The 15,462-nt window shown below is 37.9% G+C and overlaps 1 protein-coding gene across 2 annotated transcripts; it reads left to right on the top strand.

Moving 5' to 3' along the window:
* The first annotated feature begins 957 nt into the window (after positions 1–957).
* Positions 958–12,240, top strand: si:ch73-204p21.2. 2 transcript variants are annotated; one of them, XM_042485295.1, is made up of 9 exons: positions 958–1,064; positions 2,745–2,799; positions 5,493–5,619; positions 7,079–7,139; positions 7,254–7,323; positions 7,448–7,525; positions 9,495–9,557; positions 10,175–10,249; positions 10,652–12,240. In XM_042485295.1, exons 3-9 carry the CDS (start codon positions 5,495–5,497, stop codon positions 10,915–10,917), a joined length of 738 nt encoding a protein of 245 aa, XP_042341229.1. In that variant the 5' UTR covers positions 958–1,064; positions 2,745–2,799; positions 5,493–5,494; the 3' UTR covers positions 10,918–12,240. The 2 variants fall into 2 exon arrangements, with proteins under 2 accessions (XP_042341229.1, XP_042341238.1); XM_042485304.1 differs by lacking the exon at positions 9,495–9,557.
* The last annotated feature ends 3,222 nt before the right edge of the window (positions 12,241–15,462 follow it).

Genomic DNA, 15,462 nt, shown 5'->3' with positions numbered 1-15,462 from the left:
ATGTAAGAAAGGGCTTAACAGTGACCTTTGCCCCCCAAAATCTAATCAGTTCATAGTTGAGTCCGAGTGGATGTTTGTACCAAATTTCCCTTGAAATATTGCATTCACGACAATGGAATGCACTGATAGACAACACAAAAACAAAATGAAATGCAAAGAAGAAAAAATTCCACAATAATACAATAATAAACAACTTTCTGATGATGTATTCAGACTTTTAACATTAGAGGAGATAAAGATATAAAGTTTGACCTGATGATGGCACGAAAGGAAAAAACGGGGGACAGGGCTTCATCCCTAGGCTGACAAAATTTCCTGAGCACATTCCAGCTCAATAAAAATTTATATGGGGCCTTCATAAAAATGACTGCAGTTTAAAGTCCTTTGACTGACCAACTAATAAAATAGGAAAAATACAGGCAATAAAAACAGAAGATGAATGCCTACACGGTCTGAGGTATTAATAAAATACTGAAAGAAATGTCCTGGCAGGGCACGTTAAGCCTAGCCTAGCACAAAGACTGTAGGCTACTGTTAGCTCACAAACTACACACCAGTCCACCTGTAGTCACTGTGGTTTAGTTTACTTAATAAAGTTTGAGATAAAGCTATCAAGTTAGCTTTAGTCAACAAAACCCAGCTGACTACAAGGTGGACTATTTTGACAGATTTTTCTTCTTTAATGGAGCTAGGCTAGTAGTTTGCCCCTGCTACCAGTCTTTGTGCTAAGTTAGGCTAAACATGGCTCTGAAACTGTTAACCATCTTTTTATCTGACTCTGGGTGGAAAACAGAAAAAAAGAGCACGTTCTCTCTCCTGTCTCTGTAGTCTGTCCATCATGTGTCATATACTGTATGAGTGTGTGTGTGTGTGTGTGTGTGTGTGTGTGTGTGTGTGTGGGTGGGTGGGTGTGTGTGTGTGTGTGTGTGTGTCTTTAAGCAGCTCAAACAGCAGAGCGTCTCAGTGTTTGTTCAGTCTGTCAATGAGTAAACCCTGCAGCAGGAACAACTCCTCACATACAATTTCTGGCACTGGGCGCACAGCTGTCTGCACCATGGACACAGGTAGGCTTCATACACACATTTTATTATTTCTTCATGGTAAGAACTAGTTCAATATTTACAAGTCAACATGGATATTTTATTTATGTTTCTATTAGATCTAAACAGCAGTCTTAAAAAGTCAGAGGTTCAGTGTGGTTGTCCGTCCTTCAGCTGTCTGCAGCTATTCAAACAGAGAAAAAGAAAGACAAAAATGGCCTGGGACTTATTTTCTTATTTCAAGTCATTATGAACACACAAGTCTATAGTGCAACTTCCATGTAGGCTATATGGGAATTATTCAACAATACTGTAAATGTAACATATAACATAACATATAAACATACATATTTGATATATATGTGATATATGTGTGTTGATAATAGGGTTGGTTAACTGTATCACACAAGAAAAAACACACACCATGAAAACAATGTTTCACATGAATTCACATTGAGGCACAGGTAATTTTTAGACATTTATGATGAAAGCGTAGACCTTTTTTTGCTGGTAAACCTGCAGAGTTTTGACAGAAACAAGAAACTTTTTCAAGAAGCCTCCGGGTTTTCTTCAAAAGTCATCTAAGTTATCGATTAAAAGCTAGCATCGCTCTTAACACACTAACATAGCATACAATATCTGTATATAATGTTTAGCATGGTAGCATATTAACAACACCATGCTAACACCTTCCATACTTTAACATTTTAGACATAGAAATAGACTGACAAAATAATCTTAACTCAAGATTTTATGAGCTTCTCCTGAGCTTTCAGATGATGAGCTTTCATCTTATGGTCTTCATCAGCAGATTTTTTTCTGTAGGAGGACACGTAAGTTAGTGTTATCCTGGGGTCATTGTCAAAAAAGCCTATGGGATTTTTTCATCAGATTTTTGAATTATGGCAGAAAATAAGCTCTATGGCAAATAAACTTTTACGATGAGTTTTGTTCAACAAGATAATCTTCACAATTTTTTATGTCTGAATGCATTCGCCAGGAGTAAAAAGCTAACATTAAGCTATAAAGAAATTTGAAAACAGTAGTGTCGCCACCACTGTAAAGCCGTATTCAGCACGGTTTGGCTTAATGACTTTCAGTAGTCTCATTTAGCCACTTGTTAGCAAAACTCTTTTTTAATGCACATAAAAGCTTCAAAATCCACAGTGGGAGTATTTGCTGATGTATGTTATTTTGTAGAATATATACATATAACCTTCTTCATATACTGTATAATATTAAATGGTTCTTCACAAGAAAATCTGCAAATGTAAATATGCATTTTATTTGAAGTATAAACATATTTAGTTTGTATTTATGAATATATTACATTGTATTATTTAATTCCGATGTTTTTATACCTGTCCAAACTAACTGATGCTCGTAGGTTTTATTTTGTTACCTTTGGACAGAGTCAGGCTAGCTTTTTCGCTCCATTTCCAGTCTTTATGCTAAACTTAGCTAATCACCAGCTGGTTGACGGAAAATCTGCGGATATATATTTAAAAGGCATGTAAAAGATGTATCAGTCCTATCAATCACATTTCCCAAAATGCCAGATTATTCCTTTAGATAGCACTTTAAATGAATAGGCCTTTTGAGTCTTTTGAACCCCCCATTATGTGACACACCTTTCCAGGTGAGTGTCAATGGGCTGAGCTTCAGCTAATTGTTTGTTCTGATGTTCTGGTGTTTGTTTGACAGGAATCAGTCATGTGCTGCTGCTTCATTTCTGGCTGAGCTGAACTAAGAGAAAAAGGTAATTGTCTGTTATGTTTATGGTGTTACAAAGTAAAAAATATTTCATGTTTAGTTATGTTTAGACATTCCTCTGCCATTATCATTTGGTCTTCTGTGTTTTGTGGCCTCTGAGTAAAAGATTTGCATTTTGGGATGATGTTAAGTTGGTGGAGACATGAGCCTAGAGAAATATTTGTGAAGAAGGAAAGTAAATGCTCACAGAGGAGAGAATACAGCCTCTGACCTTTGACCCTCCACCTGCCATTAGTCATGTTAATGACTGTTGCTTATTTACATGCAGCACTCTTTAAGGGCTACAGAACACTAAAATGTAAATGTGTTTTTTGAACACTGTGTCACTGTTGTTTTATGTTGTAAACAAGACTTGTGTTTAAAACCGGTTACTGTTAAAATATCCTCCATGTTGTTGCTCCTCCTCCTTCTCCTCCTCTTCACTGCTTGAAAGCTCTTCGGTTTGATTTGGCATGTTGACACAAACTGACACTAAACAGCCTGCAGGACGTTTTTTTATGTATTGTCCGGTTTTTCGGTACAGCAGAACCTAAAGCTGCTTACATCAGGACATCTGTTCTGTTACAGGTTAAGATATAAAACAATTGAATTATTTGAGTCCTCCAAATTAAACAAAATTATTTGTAACTGCCCTTTAAAATGACGAAAGTATTTTCTGATTGGACGACCTGTCAGCGGGATGACATCATATGTCTATGATTAAAACTTCAAACCAACATCAACAAATCAACATCATGGTTTGAGTTTAAGTTATTTTGTTAAGGTTTTCAAGGTTTCAATATCATTGTTTGGGTTTAAGTTATTTCATTAGGGTTTTCGAAGCTTCAACATCATGATTACCAATGTTGTGCTAGTTAGTGAAAAGTAGTACTTACTTATGACTTACTAGTTACCTTGTTGAGAAAAAGTGAGTAAATCTCTTTTCTAATTACTTCCATAAAAAAGTTATGTGAGATCAGCAACTTCTTAGTTTCTTTTTAAATTTTTACCTTGAAATGCTGATATTAACCCTTAGGGCCCACAATAATCTTACAAACGCTTGTATTGCTCTGCGCATAAAATGCGCTTCTCAAAATCGAGCTTTAAAAAAATATCATACATTAATATTATCTTCTTCTTTCATTGAGTTAATTTGGTAACCAAAGCCAGTCTTAATCATACATTTAAAATTTCATTAATTTTCAGAATTTCAATCCTTTCGTCATAATGCCACTATATTTTTAGATTTAAAAAACCCACAAAAATTAATTAATTAATAAATTATTTTTAATATAACAAACGCTAAGTCGATTATTTTTTGATGATCACAGCCTGGAATATGTCAGTGATTAGCAGCAACACTGACTGACACAGTGCACCTAATGGAAATAGCATGTATTTGAATGGGTTTCAGTGGCTCATTTTTTGCACTTAACAGTATGAATGTAAGAATACACTGTGTATTTTAGATTAAACAAAAATACACAATCTTGCCAAAATGTAATCCATTAGCATGAATACAGCCAAAATAATAAAAAAAAAAATGAAGAATCAAAAGCACATACAAACATGCCAAACAGGCTGTAAGGGTTAAAATAAATATATCACTTGCACACTGCAGGGCTCAAATCAGGGGTACAAATATAGACCGTGCAAACATTGCAGTTGCACTGGGGCGCGGGAGTACAGGGGGGTCCTAGAGAGAGAAAGAGAGACAATGTGTGACAAAACTTTTTGCTGATTTTACATAAACTATTAAAACTATAAATATAATTTAACTATTCCGTTAAATGATTGTTTTTTTTCCTTTCGATTTTTTGTCATACAGATGATGTTCATTGTCAAATCTATATTTTCTGATACAAAACAACAAAATATACAGTAGCCACTGGGTTTGCATGTGTGGTTTATAACCAGTAACTAGTGTGGCTAATCATGATAGCATGCACTGGGGCCCATCATAACAACCTTTACACGACACTGGCTCCAATGCTAACTCATTATTATATCAAGATAGTGATGTTTCAAGCATAACTGCTCACCACCTTAGTGTAATAATAAATAAGTGGACACTGGAGCCCTGCAGTGTGCAAGCGATTTATTAATTTAAATATCTGCTTAATTTTTGGCTCGACACCTGCCTTAGTTTGTTTGGCTGTGCGTGTGTACTCCTTATTTGAAATTCCGCCATCGGTAACATCTGTAGCTTTTATTTCAGCTCTGTTGTTGCAGTATTAAAAACACCTTTGATCAACTTGTCAGTTAGTTTTCAGTTGTAGAGAAAGACAGGTTCTCAGTGATGGAGATTCCAAGGAACCTATAGCTGTTCACCTGCTGCACCTCAGCTCCACAGATGTAGACAGGGGTTTGTGTCTTTGCCTCCTTCTTTCTCAAATCAATAATCCGGTCCTTGGTTTTGCTGATGTTGAGCAGTAGCCTGTGGCGTAGGGAGATTCCAATCATTTACCCAAAATATGTGAACCTTACCCCATAAGTCACTGTATCTATACAGAACCTGGGTGTGTTGAGCTGTTTGTTCACGGTTGAGGAAGTCTGCCACGCCATCTGTAAATTTCAACTAACTGGCATTCCTGTCACACACTCAGAGGTCACGCTGAGGTCAACTTTCACAACTCACTTCTTGTTTTCTCAGCACACCTTGACACCTCTCTATCTCTTCTTTCATTGTGTCTCCCTCAGTGATGATGACGGCAGTTGGAGCAGAGGTCACCGGGTCGTGGTTCCTGATGTCAGGAGTCGCTGGGTTCTTCATCATCCTCCTCCTCCTCTCCATCTTCCTCACAGCTCTCTGCAGCGAGTGCAGCAAGTCAGTTGGTTCTGTATATATTTCTCTGTCTGTCAACAAATCACACCCTAAAAGTCAGAACAACCCAGAATCTGATATCCTCTCCTCTGTTCTTCCATAGAGCTCCATTGTTGTCCAGAAACTACAAAAAAAAACCAAAAAATTTTAGACAATTATCAAAACTAAGCAAATTGTACTGCTTCAGTGACAGTGATGCCATCTCACAGGTTTTTTTTTATCAATTATTTTATCAATTTTATCAATTAATTAATTATAGTCAGAGGGGCTTGGCTCCACACTGCAACACAATAAGAAATACAAACACGAGTCAGTGGTTAAGTTTCCATCCAGAAAGTCATCAAAATCAAACCTGAATGAATGCTTGTTTCCGTCCACAGCTGCTGTGTGAATATAAGGTCACTGGTTGATGGAGATAAACAGCTGGTGGAGCGAACTCTCCAGTTAATGCTGTTAAACCACTGCAAAGAAAGGACCAGGTCATTGAAAACACATAGTGGTTGATTATGGACACACCAAATCTATTTATTAAGCCTCATTCCTACAGCACAAAAAACAGCTAACACCTGCTAACATCGGGCTTTTTAATGCAATGGTAATGCGTACAGATTTTATGAGCTTCTCTCACTTTGGATGCAAAATGTGACTATGCAGCAGTCAAAAAAAACAAGAGTTTGTTCAGATGGGGGAGGATCATCACATATTACAAAGGTTCATTTGATCTGACATTTGCACATCTTAGTTAGATTTAACTTTATTGTTATTGCAGAGTACAAATACTGACATGCAATGGAAAGCAGTTTAGCATCTAACCAGAAATGCAAACACTTTTAAAGTGTAGAGTAATGTATATATGTCTAGAACAAACAGTAAGAATATGTGAAGATATACACTGTATGAGGGCTTTGCATGTTCTTCCCATGTTAGTGTGAGGGTGTTCATACAGCAACAGTTCTTGCATGAAAGAATGGATTTTTCTAGCATTTTGGCCTTTTACTCACATGACATCGGCTTTTTGGGGGCCTGAAAACGCAAACTTTTGAAACAGGGTTTCAGAGTGTAATATTTTGAAAATGCCACCCCTTCTGTTGCCCTGTAAACTGGTAATGCGCTGATCCTGTGAGAACGGTGATGTCACAAAGTTACACCGCCAACTACTGGCCTGGTATGCATACTACAGCATTTTGGGTTGTTTTTGCAGATCTGTGTAAGCAAGGATTATTTTCACAATGTTATCATGTCAACACAGATTTTTTTAAACGCAAAGGAAAGACTTTTCCTTTTTTGGTAGGGACGTTCTCATCTACATGGCCTTAACTGGGATTCTACATTGTCCATAAGGCCCAAAATCAGATGCCCATCCAAGTATTTCCTCTAGCTATGGGACTGTGTGCTGTTGCTCTTTTTTTATATTTAATTATTTATATAATGTCGGTCTGATTTGTCCCTTTTTGTCTTGTAGACGTTCTTTCGAGCTGCGAGACCCTGAGGCAGACAAAGATCCTTCAACTCTCATCAGAGTGGTGAGAGACTTTTGGCCTTTGAACTCCCATTAGCTTTTCTTTTGTTTATTTCAAACAATATCTTGTAATGTCTGATAGAAAGGATTTAACCTATAACGTCATGTTGACTGACAGGTGAAGCTGGAAGATGCCATGGTGGCGAGAGAGAATCCCATGATTAATGAGATCCAAAATGATGAAAAAGGTGAGGGAATTTTTGAACAGCAAACATACTTCTACAGTTATTTCTGTCTCTTATCCATCTTTCCCTGTGTGTGTGTGTGTGTGTGTGTGTGTGTGTGTGTGTGTATTTGTGTGTGTGTTTTCAGACCTTACTCCTCGTGAAGCAAACACGGTCTCTTTCACTCCCTGGAGGAGCCACTTAGGGGCATCACAGAACCACAAAGGTCAGTCAGCCTGATCAGTATATCGTAAAACACACAGAGATGTCAGACATGCATGGGCGGATAATGAGACAGTGGGCCCCTGGGCACAGATATGCAAAAGATCCCACCAACCTCTCTCTTGTGGTGGTTTTTGTTGCTTAGCATCTCTTTTTAGTCATTATGCATTTATTTGTGGACAGGGTGTATGTGGCTTTGAGTTCATTTTGTGTCTCCTTGTGTTGGTTTTGCCCATTTTTGTTATTATTTTGTCTCTCTTTTCAGTTCCTTTACATCCATGTGTTGTCTTTTTGTGTGTCTTTGTGGTCATTTTCATTGTCTTCTTGGTCAGTATGTGTTAGGTTAAGTGACATTTTATAAGTGAAGGCCAGCACCCTCCCCTAAAACTTTGGGCCCCTGGGCCTGCCCGGTAATCCTGTTCAGTAATCTATCCATGCAGACATGAAATGCCTCAGCAGCCACTTTACACAGAGAGCGCGCAATAGGGCCAAAAAGAAAGTATCCCGAAATCAAAAGAGGCACGACGGGTGTGACGTTTGATACACGAGCATCTGCCTTCAGTGTGACATATAATACTTGCCTCGGCAGCGTTCTCTAAACAATAACAAAAGCACAGCGTGTCAATCACAATCATTTACCTTCCCAGCTCGCAATTTTTGGTTCTAAAAATTTTCTGAGAATGGTTACAATGCAATGTTTTTCCAGTGTGCTGACATTAACAGCCGCTGTTCTTCCACTTTAAATTAGCCACTATGCTAACAGCTGCTTTTTAAGTCAAACGCATAAACACATCGTCAAAATGTCACATAGGTGCCGCCCATGGTCTCGTCTTTCCGGCTTCACATTTTACACAGACCTTGTTTCGGCGCTGTTACTACCTCCATTCCCAGCTCGATCCGGTGTGATATACAGAAAAGAGAGGCGGTATAACTGTGTGATATTCCTACCTTGAAAAAGCAGTGTAAATGAGGTTACTGTGTAGTGTGAGTTTTTAGCATGTCCATTCTGGGCTACTAATTTGATTCTGTCTCTTCTATCGACCAAAACACAGTGATGTTGAGCTCACAATAAAAGTCACTTTCGGGTAGAAAATGGGCTACTAATTTGATTTGCTAAATTATGTAAATTTGGCAAACTTGTTTATTTCTCTTGTCATTTTCAGCCCTAACTGTAACATATAAAGATACACAGTAATATGCCCTATATGACATCATATATGACACCAAATCTACCAGCGTAGAAGCTAAACAATCTACTGCTGTGGACAGGGCTCCAGCAAAACATATTTTGGCTACCTACAAAAAAAAAATTCTGTGTAAGTGTACACTATATTTGAATATTTGTAATTCTTTACCTTCCACAACATTGATGGAGGCAGGGGAAGAGCAGCAGCTCCACCATTCAGTGGAGTAAATGACTCTGACTCTTCTCAATGGAGTATAGTGTTTTTGATGGCTTCAAATCCCTGTCGGTATGGGGCAGTCTGACAGAGAGGGAAAGCATGAGAAATATTCTAAATATAGCATACACTTACACAAATATTGATTTTTAAGGTGGGCCTTTTTGAGGTGCCTTAAAACTTATCAGTGAAGGCAAAGTTTGCTCAGCAATTGATTCTATGTATGTGACATGACAGTTTTCTTCCATAAAGTTAAGCATGTTAAAACACTTTAAACTTATGGCTACAAAGTTTTTTTTCTTTTAAATGTTGTTCATTTATTTAAACCAGTAAACCACTTTCACTTTCTTTTTATTTTCCTGTTTGCTCTGGTGTTACTCTTGATCAGTTTCTTGTGAATCTGCAAAACAATATTTCTCCCCAGGAAATAAATAAAATGCTGTCTGTCAGAACAAAACAATAAAAGATTCTGCCGAATTAACTGTTTGTGCTCCATACACTGCTGGAATAGTTTTTTTATTGTGTGTGTGTGTGTGTGTGTGTGTGTGTGTGTGTGTGTGTGTGTGTCCTCAGATGTTCAGACCAATGGTAGTGCAGCTCTGACAAAGACAGAGAGTGATTCTGAAAAAGCGGAAGGTACTTTCTTATGTATTTTTGCAGACTCTCTGTCGCTCTATAATTCTATTCTACTGCATTTATACACACAAGAAAATAGGCAGCACAGTTTCTGCTAATTATGCTCCAAAATTATGGAATACCCATCCATAAGCTGTGTAAGAAGCTGGCTCTGTGAACATTTCTAAAAGAAAACCTATAAATTTAGTCTTGCTTTTAATTAATGAAATTCTTGTCATTATTGTCAGTTTCCTTATTTTTAATTTTCTTACTGGTCTCTGTTCTTTTTACTTTGGCTTTTATATCTTGTTTTTCACAGTCTGTCTTTTGATTGTCTAATCTTGTTTTTGTGTTGCATTTTTTAAAATAATTATTATTGTGAAGCACTTTGAGCTCCATTCCTTGTTTATAAAAAACCTCTATGAACAACATTTTTTTTCTTCTTCTTCTCTCTCTACTTCTTCTTCTTATTATTATTATTGTTATTATTATTCATGACTGACAACACTATAGGATATCAGAAACACACACATCTCTCATAATGCTTAATTTCCATTGCTCTCTCTCTCTCTCTCTCTCTCTCTCTCTCTCTCTGTGTGTGTGTGTGTGTGTGTGTGTGTGTGTGTGTGTTTGTTCAGAGTCAAATCCTGAAGAGGAAACCTCTGTCCCGTTCACTCCATGGAGGAGCCACTTGAGGGAGCCAGAGAACCAAGGTCTGCATCTCTGTTTTCAGTGACATATTAACTAGAAATGACCTAGAACGTGCACCTGATTAGAGATGAGACAAGTAATCAATAAACTGATGACTCAATCAACTGAAAAATATAACATTACAGGGAAAAAAAAAATAAGATATCAAGATATAAATAAGATAACAAAAAAAGTTTGAGTATGTTGCTTTTGTCTTAATAAAATGATTAAAGGATTTTTCTTTATTATTATTATTTTCTGACACTTTGGGAGCTAAATAATTTATCAATATGGTATAAATATTTGAAAATAACTAATAGCTGCAACCCAACATTTCATTAGTGAGTAATACCAAGAGTCAAAGCAAGAGTACCAGTATAATTTTTGGTAAAACTTTTCTTATATAATGTGTCTCCAACCTCTAGACCACATCTACCACACCATAGGAGGAGGGCAGAGCAGCAGTGGAGGTGATGCTGACGTGTCATCACTACCTACCAATCAGGAGCCAGGAGAGGAGCACCATGTTCGCTATGTGGGGGATTTGATCGACAGGAATTCAGTTTATGCACGAGTCAGCAAAAAGGCGAGGCCGACCACGCCCCCTATTTATCCACCTGAGGAGGTGCAGGTGGATGTGGAGGGGTCTTTACCTCCTTTACCTGACAGAAGGACACAGCTGGAGGAATGATGATGAAGGACATGAGACAAAGAATAAAGGGACAGAGAGGGAAGGATGGCAGCTAAAGGACAAAAAGATGAACGACTGAAGATGAACACATGATGAAGGATGAAATGTGAAGGAATGAGGACAAGAGACAAATATGAGTTACAAAAGGATTAAAGACAACAAAGGATGAAGCAAGGAAAGATGATGGTGCGTTTATACAAATCATGAAGTAAATTTCTGCCTTGTGTTACTCACACAAATGAGACCACTGAAGTGATTTTGGGGGATTTTTTTTTTTTGCAAATATTCATCCTGAACAGCTGCGCTAAAGCTTGTGCTACTTGTGCTACAGCAGCATGATACGTGGACAGGCAGCGTCAGTTGAGTAGAAGCCAGAAAACCTGTTGCGTCTGCATGATACGCCGCAAGATGATGTCAGGTTGTAACGCAACAAGTAATGATGTAATACAAGGACCTGGAATGTCAACAGCAGAAACAGAAGGATAACAAGAACGTTACATGTAGACATGGAGGTCTACTGCAAAGCGGCAATATATGATGACTCAGGATGAGAAAGTGTTTCACAATAAAAGACCAACTTAAATAACTCAAAGCATTTTGCAATGAAGCAACTATACAAAATAGCTTACTCAGTTAACAAATACGTATTTTCATGACTTACCATAAAGTCCTGTGGCTTTGCTCACCCTCTCTAAGCCCTCTCCTTGAATGTTCTGTCTCTACAGTACTGACAAGTCATAAAGATCCAAGTGGCCACAGAGCAACAGTTTGTCTGCTATTTCTGACTATAAGTGACATCAGGAGAATCTCAACCAGATCTCAATGTTGAAAGGCTTTCACTACACAGTGTCATGCAGATTTCCCATGAATAGCATGAATTTGCATCATTTGCATCGGCTGGTGCAAATTTGTGTCAATTTGCCTCATTGCACTGACTTTACGTGTAACAGTGCCACATGAAACTCTTGCTTTGCTTTGGTGTGAATGCACCATAAAGGATCAATCGAAAAAGTAAAAGTATCGACAAAGTATGCATTTAGGATAAACAAACTAAAGATGATGGACAAAACACAGAAACAATGTAAAGTTGGAACTTATTGAAGATGAATATTCTTAACTTTAAACAAATCAAAGAAATAAGGTAAAATATGTCTGCAATTAAAAATGATTGAAAGGGCTTTTTTTTTTTTTGCTTTTACACCTTTACACTTTGGTTTCTGTCAAGACTTGATTTTAATGTGGCATGGAAAATATTTTAATGACTGACTCTGTCTGTGGATATATTGTATATCTTTCTGTAATAAAGCTCAGTTTAAAAAGAGGGTTATTCTTGCAATGTGACCAAAACTTATTTCATCAGTTCATGTGAAAGTGCATCAGCAGGTTTCTGATCAGCAGAAGCAAGTTTGGAATAAAGTTGCAACATTTAGAAATTCATGGTGAGTCAGTGTGAGATTAGATGATGCTGCTGTGTCATGAGTCGATGACGTCCAAATGTAACGGCAGTGCCCTGTGTGTGTGTGTGTGTGTGTGTGTGTGTGTGTGTGTGTGTGTGTGTGTGTGTGTGTGTGTGTTTTTCTCCATGTCGCTCAGCTGAGTCATGGAAAGCTGAACATTGACTGTACGTGCTTATTTGACACAAGGCACCTGCAGTTCAGGCTGGAGGTCAGCTGAGGTCTTCTACACCTCCATGACATGTTGAAAGAGGAAATAGACAAACACAAACTGCTGATACAAAGATGAAAACTTGTTGTCAACTTTTTCAGAGCAAAGATCCCTTTTCATACCAAACTGAGCCAAGATCTACAGTTCAGAAATATGAGCCTACAGAGAAACAGTATGTATTTAACCATTTAAAACCTGTGCAAAACCTTTCCAAAACATAGGAAAAATTCAGTCAGAAAGCAAAAAAAGGTTGAAAAAAAGGACAAGAACATGACCTAAATATTAGCAAAAAACAACAACAAAAAGCATACACCACACAAACAAATAGGGAAATGGCCTGAAAACGTGTTTTAATAATCAAAAATAGTAATAATAATGGCGCAAAAATTAATTTTGAATATATAATTATAATTATAAATATATTTTTTGACATTGTTCCCAGCATTTTCTAAAAATGATAAATAATAATTAATAAATCTACTATTTTCATGCAATTTTGAACATTGATTGATTAGCAAACAATAGCAACTAGTGCTAACTACAGTGACAAAACATCCCATAAAGTCGCTTTATGATCCAAGCCTTTTTTGGTATGCTGATGCACAGCATGGATCTATTATAAATCAGGTGTGGGGGTGGGCCCTCGTTCAACCCAATGAGAGCTGCTCAGTGCATGGATCTATTATAAATCTGGATACAGCCATGGGGGCAGGACCTCATTCATCCCAATGAGAGCTGCTGTAATAGATCCATGGAGCTGCTCAGTGGCACATGAAGCAGAGAAAACTATTTTTCTGGGTTTAGAAAAGTGTAAAATACCCGGATCTACTGGCCCATAGAGCATGCGTAGAAGTGATTAACGACAGCCGAAGGCAGCCGAGTGTACCCGAGCATTGACTCCGACTCACTGGCTCACTCACACAAGTTACCTGAGTCGAGTGCTCGAAGCGCAGCGCTCGTTCACGAGCATTCCTCTCGTAGTAGCTTAGCTTATTAGCAACAGCAGCTAAGCGGCAGTGGTGCCTTGCAATATTGTCCCGTGAATTATTACACAGCTCAACTTTCAGTAAATACTACGTTCAGTACCTTTTAGTAACTGTCACTAGTGCTCCGTGCTGCTCACTGATAACCGGTAGTTTGAATACAGACCGCAGACTGTATGTATGGTTTCTGACACAGACACAGTCAGACATCCATATTACAGGCTATACAGCCAACAGCGTATCGATTATGTGAAAATGGTATAAATGAAGAGTTATGATTAAAAAATATCCATTACTATGGCCAGCACGAAGCCTGTGTTGTGTCAGGGACTCCAAGAGTTACATGCGCGTTCACGCGGTAGTGTCCCGCGGGTCCTATGCGCGTTAATTTTATGTCTGGAGAAATAACGAATTCCAAATCTTTATTCCGAAAATGGCGCATTTTACGTCTTTAGGACTTAATGTTTTCAATAATGGCTATTAAAAAATGTGTTCTGAAAAGTCAACATGTCTCAAAAAAAATAATCCAGTGATTTAAGGAGGTCTCTTTCCCAATGTTAAGAAAATGGGGAAGAAGAAGCAGTTTTGTGAAGAAGCAGCAGTTTTGTGAAGAAGCAGCAGTTTTGTGTTACACTTCCGGGTAGCATGTAAACACTAGTACACAGATACCCGAAGCTCTTGGTTGGTCTCGTGTGCGGCGCGTGCGTGAATGTGGCTCACACACTCGGAGCTACAGGCTGCAATAAGGCTAAAAACAAGACACCAGTGACGTTTTCAAATTTATTCGGCATTTCGGGGCTTCAGGACACTTGGATTACTTCGGAGCAGCAGTATGGAGACATTTTGGGGGTTTATTCGTATTTTTAACATTTGAATCCTAGTTGTCATTTGCTTCAATTGTTTAGGAGATGAGTACAGCGCCTTTTCCCCATCAGTGTTTTGTAGACTATAAAACTTCACCTGACGTTCCATGGGCATGAGGGAGAGTAGATAATGACAGAGTTTTCATTTTGGGGTGAACTATCCCTTATGCTGTCACAGTGTGGGTGATCCAGCAGAATATCAGCAAGTGACTGAGTGTACATAGAGGTCACGGCTGCATATAGTCACATCTGCTGAGGTGATGTCACAATCAGCTGATCCAACAGGGCTGAGCTCTTAAATGCATCATGGGTGATGCGATCACAGAGTTATTGAAGCTAAAACGCAAAGATACTGTACAGAGACAGAACCGCACAATCCGTCTCAAATACTGACTGCACACGTTGGGTCTTTTCCATGAAGCTGATAGAATTACCATAAAACTGCAATTAATAGTTTAGACTTTTATTTGCTGAAACCACCTAACTCAACAGGCTTATATTTGGGACAGGCATCTATATAGGACGGGCTTCTAATTCCTTTCACACAAAACTGTTGCTCAGCAAAGATGGAAAATACAATCAAATGGTCTGTTTAACCTTTTGAGACCTGGGCAGATTGGCAAAGGAAATGAGCAACAAAAGAAGAAATGACCCAGAGGCTAGCAAGAAATCTGTGGAAAGTACAAGAAAATTACCTGCAAATTTACCAAAAAGTCCAGACAAACAAACAAGAACAAAACCAACCAAAAAAGAGTTACAAGCCCCCCCCAAAAAAAGAAAGTAAAAAAATAAATAAATAAACAAAAAATACACAGAGATTACCTGAAAAAAAATGCTTAAAAATATAATAATTCTGTATAAACATTTTTTTATATATAATCATGATAATTCTGAATATATAGTTTATTGAACCTTTTTAAGTAGCTTTTTAAAAAAAAAGAAAGAAGAAAATGTCTAAGACATACTAATCTCTTTTTTGCATCCTACTTGTTTACTATGCCATAATATTGTTTTGGTACTCATGGTTTCAGTAA

This window comes from Plectropomus leopardus, chromosome 1 (genome assembly GCF_008729295.1).
Source record: "Plectropomus leopardus isolate mb chromosome 1, YSFRI_Pleo_2.0, whole genome shotgun sequence".
NCBI classification, from domain to species: domain Eukaryota; kingdom Metazoa; phylum Chordata; class Actinopteri; order Perciformes; family Serranidae; genus Plectropomus; species Plectropomus leopardus.
This window is presented reverse-complemented; position numbering and strand designations above follow the sequence as displayed.

Bases quoted from the DNA above. Each gene is read 5' to 3' on its own strand.
- si:ch73-204p21.2 (XM_042485295.1), top strand. From the start codon at position 5,495: ATGATGACGGCAGTTGGAGCAGAGGTCACCGGGTCGTGGTTCCTGATG. The intron at 5,620-7,078 runs GTCAGTTGGTTC...TTTGTCTTGTAG, and splicing joins CTCTGCAGCGAGTGCAGCAA to ACGTTCTTTCGAGCTGCGAG. The intron at 10,250-10,651 runs GTCTGCATCTCT...TCCAACCTCTAG, and splicing joins GAGGGAGCCAGAGAACCAAG to ACCACATCTACCACACCATA.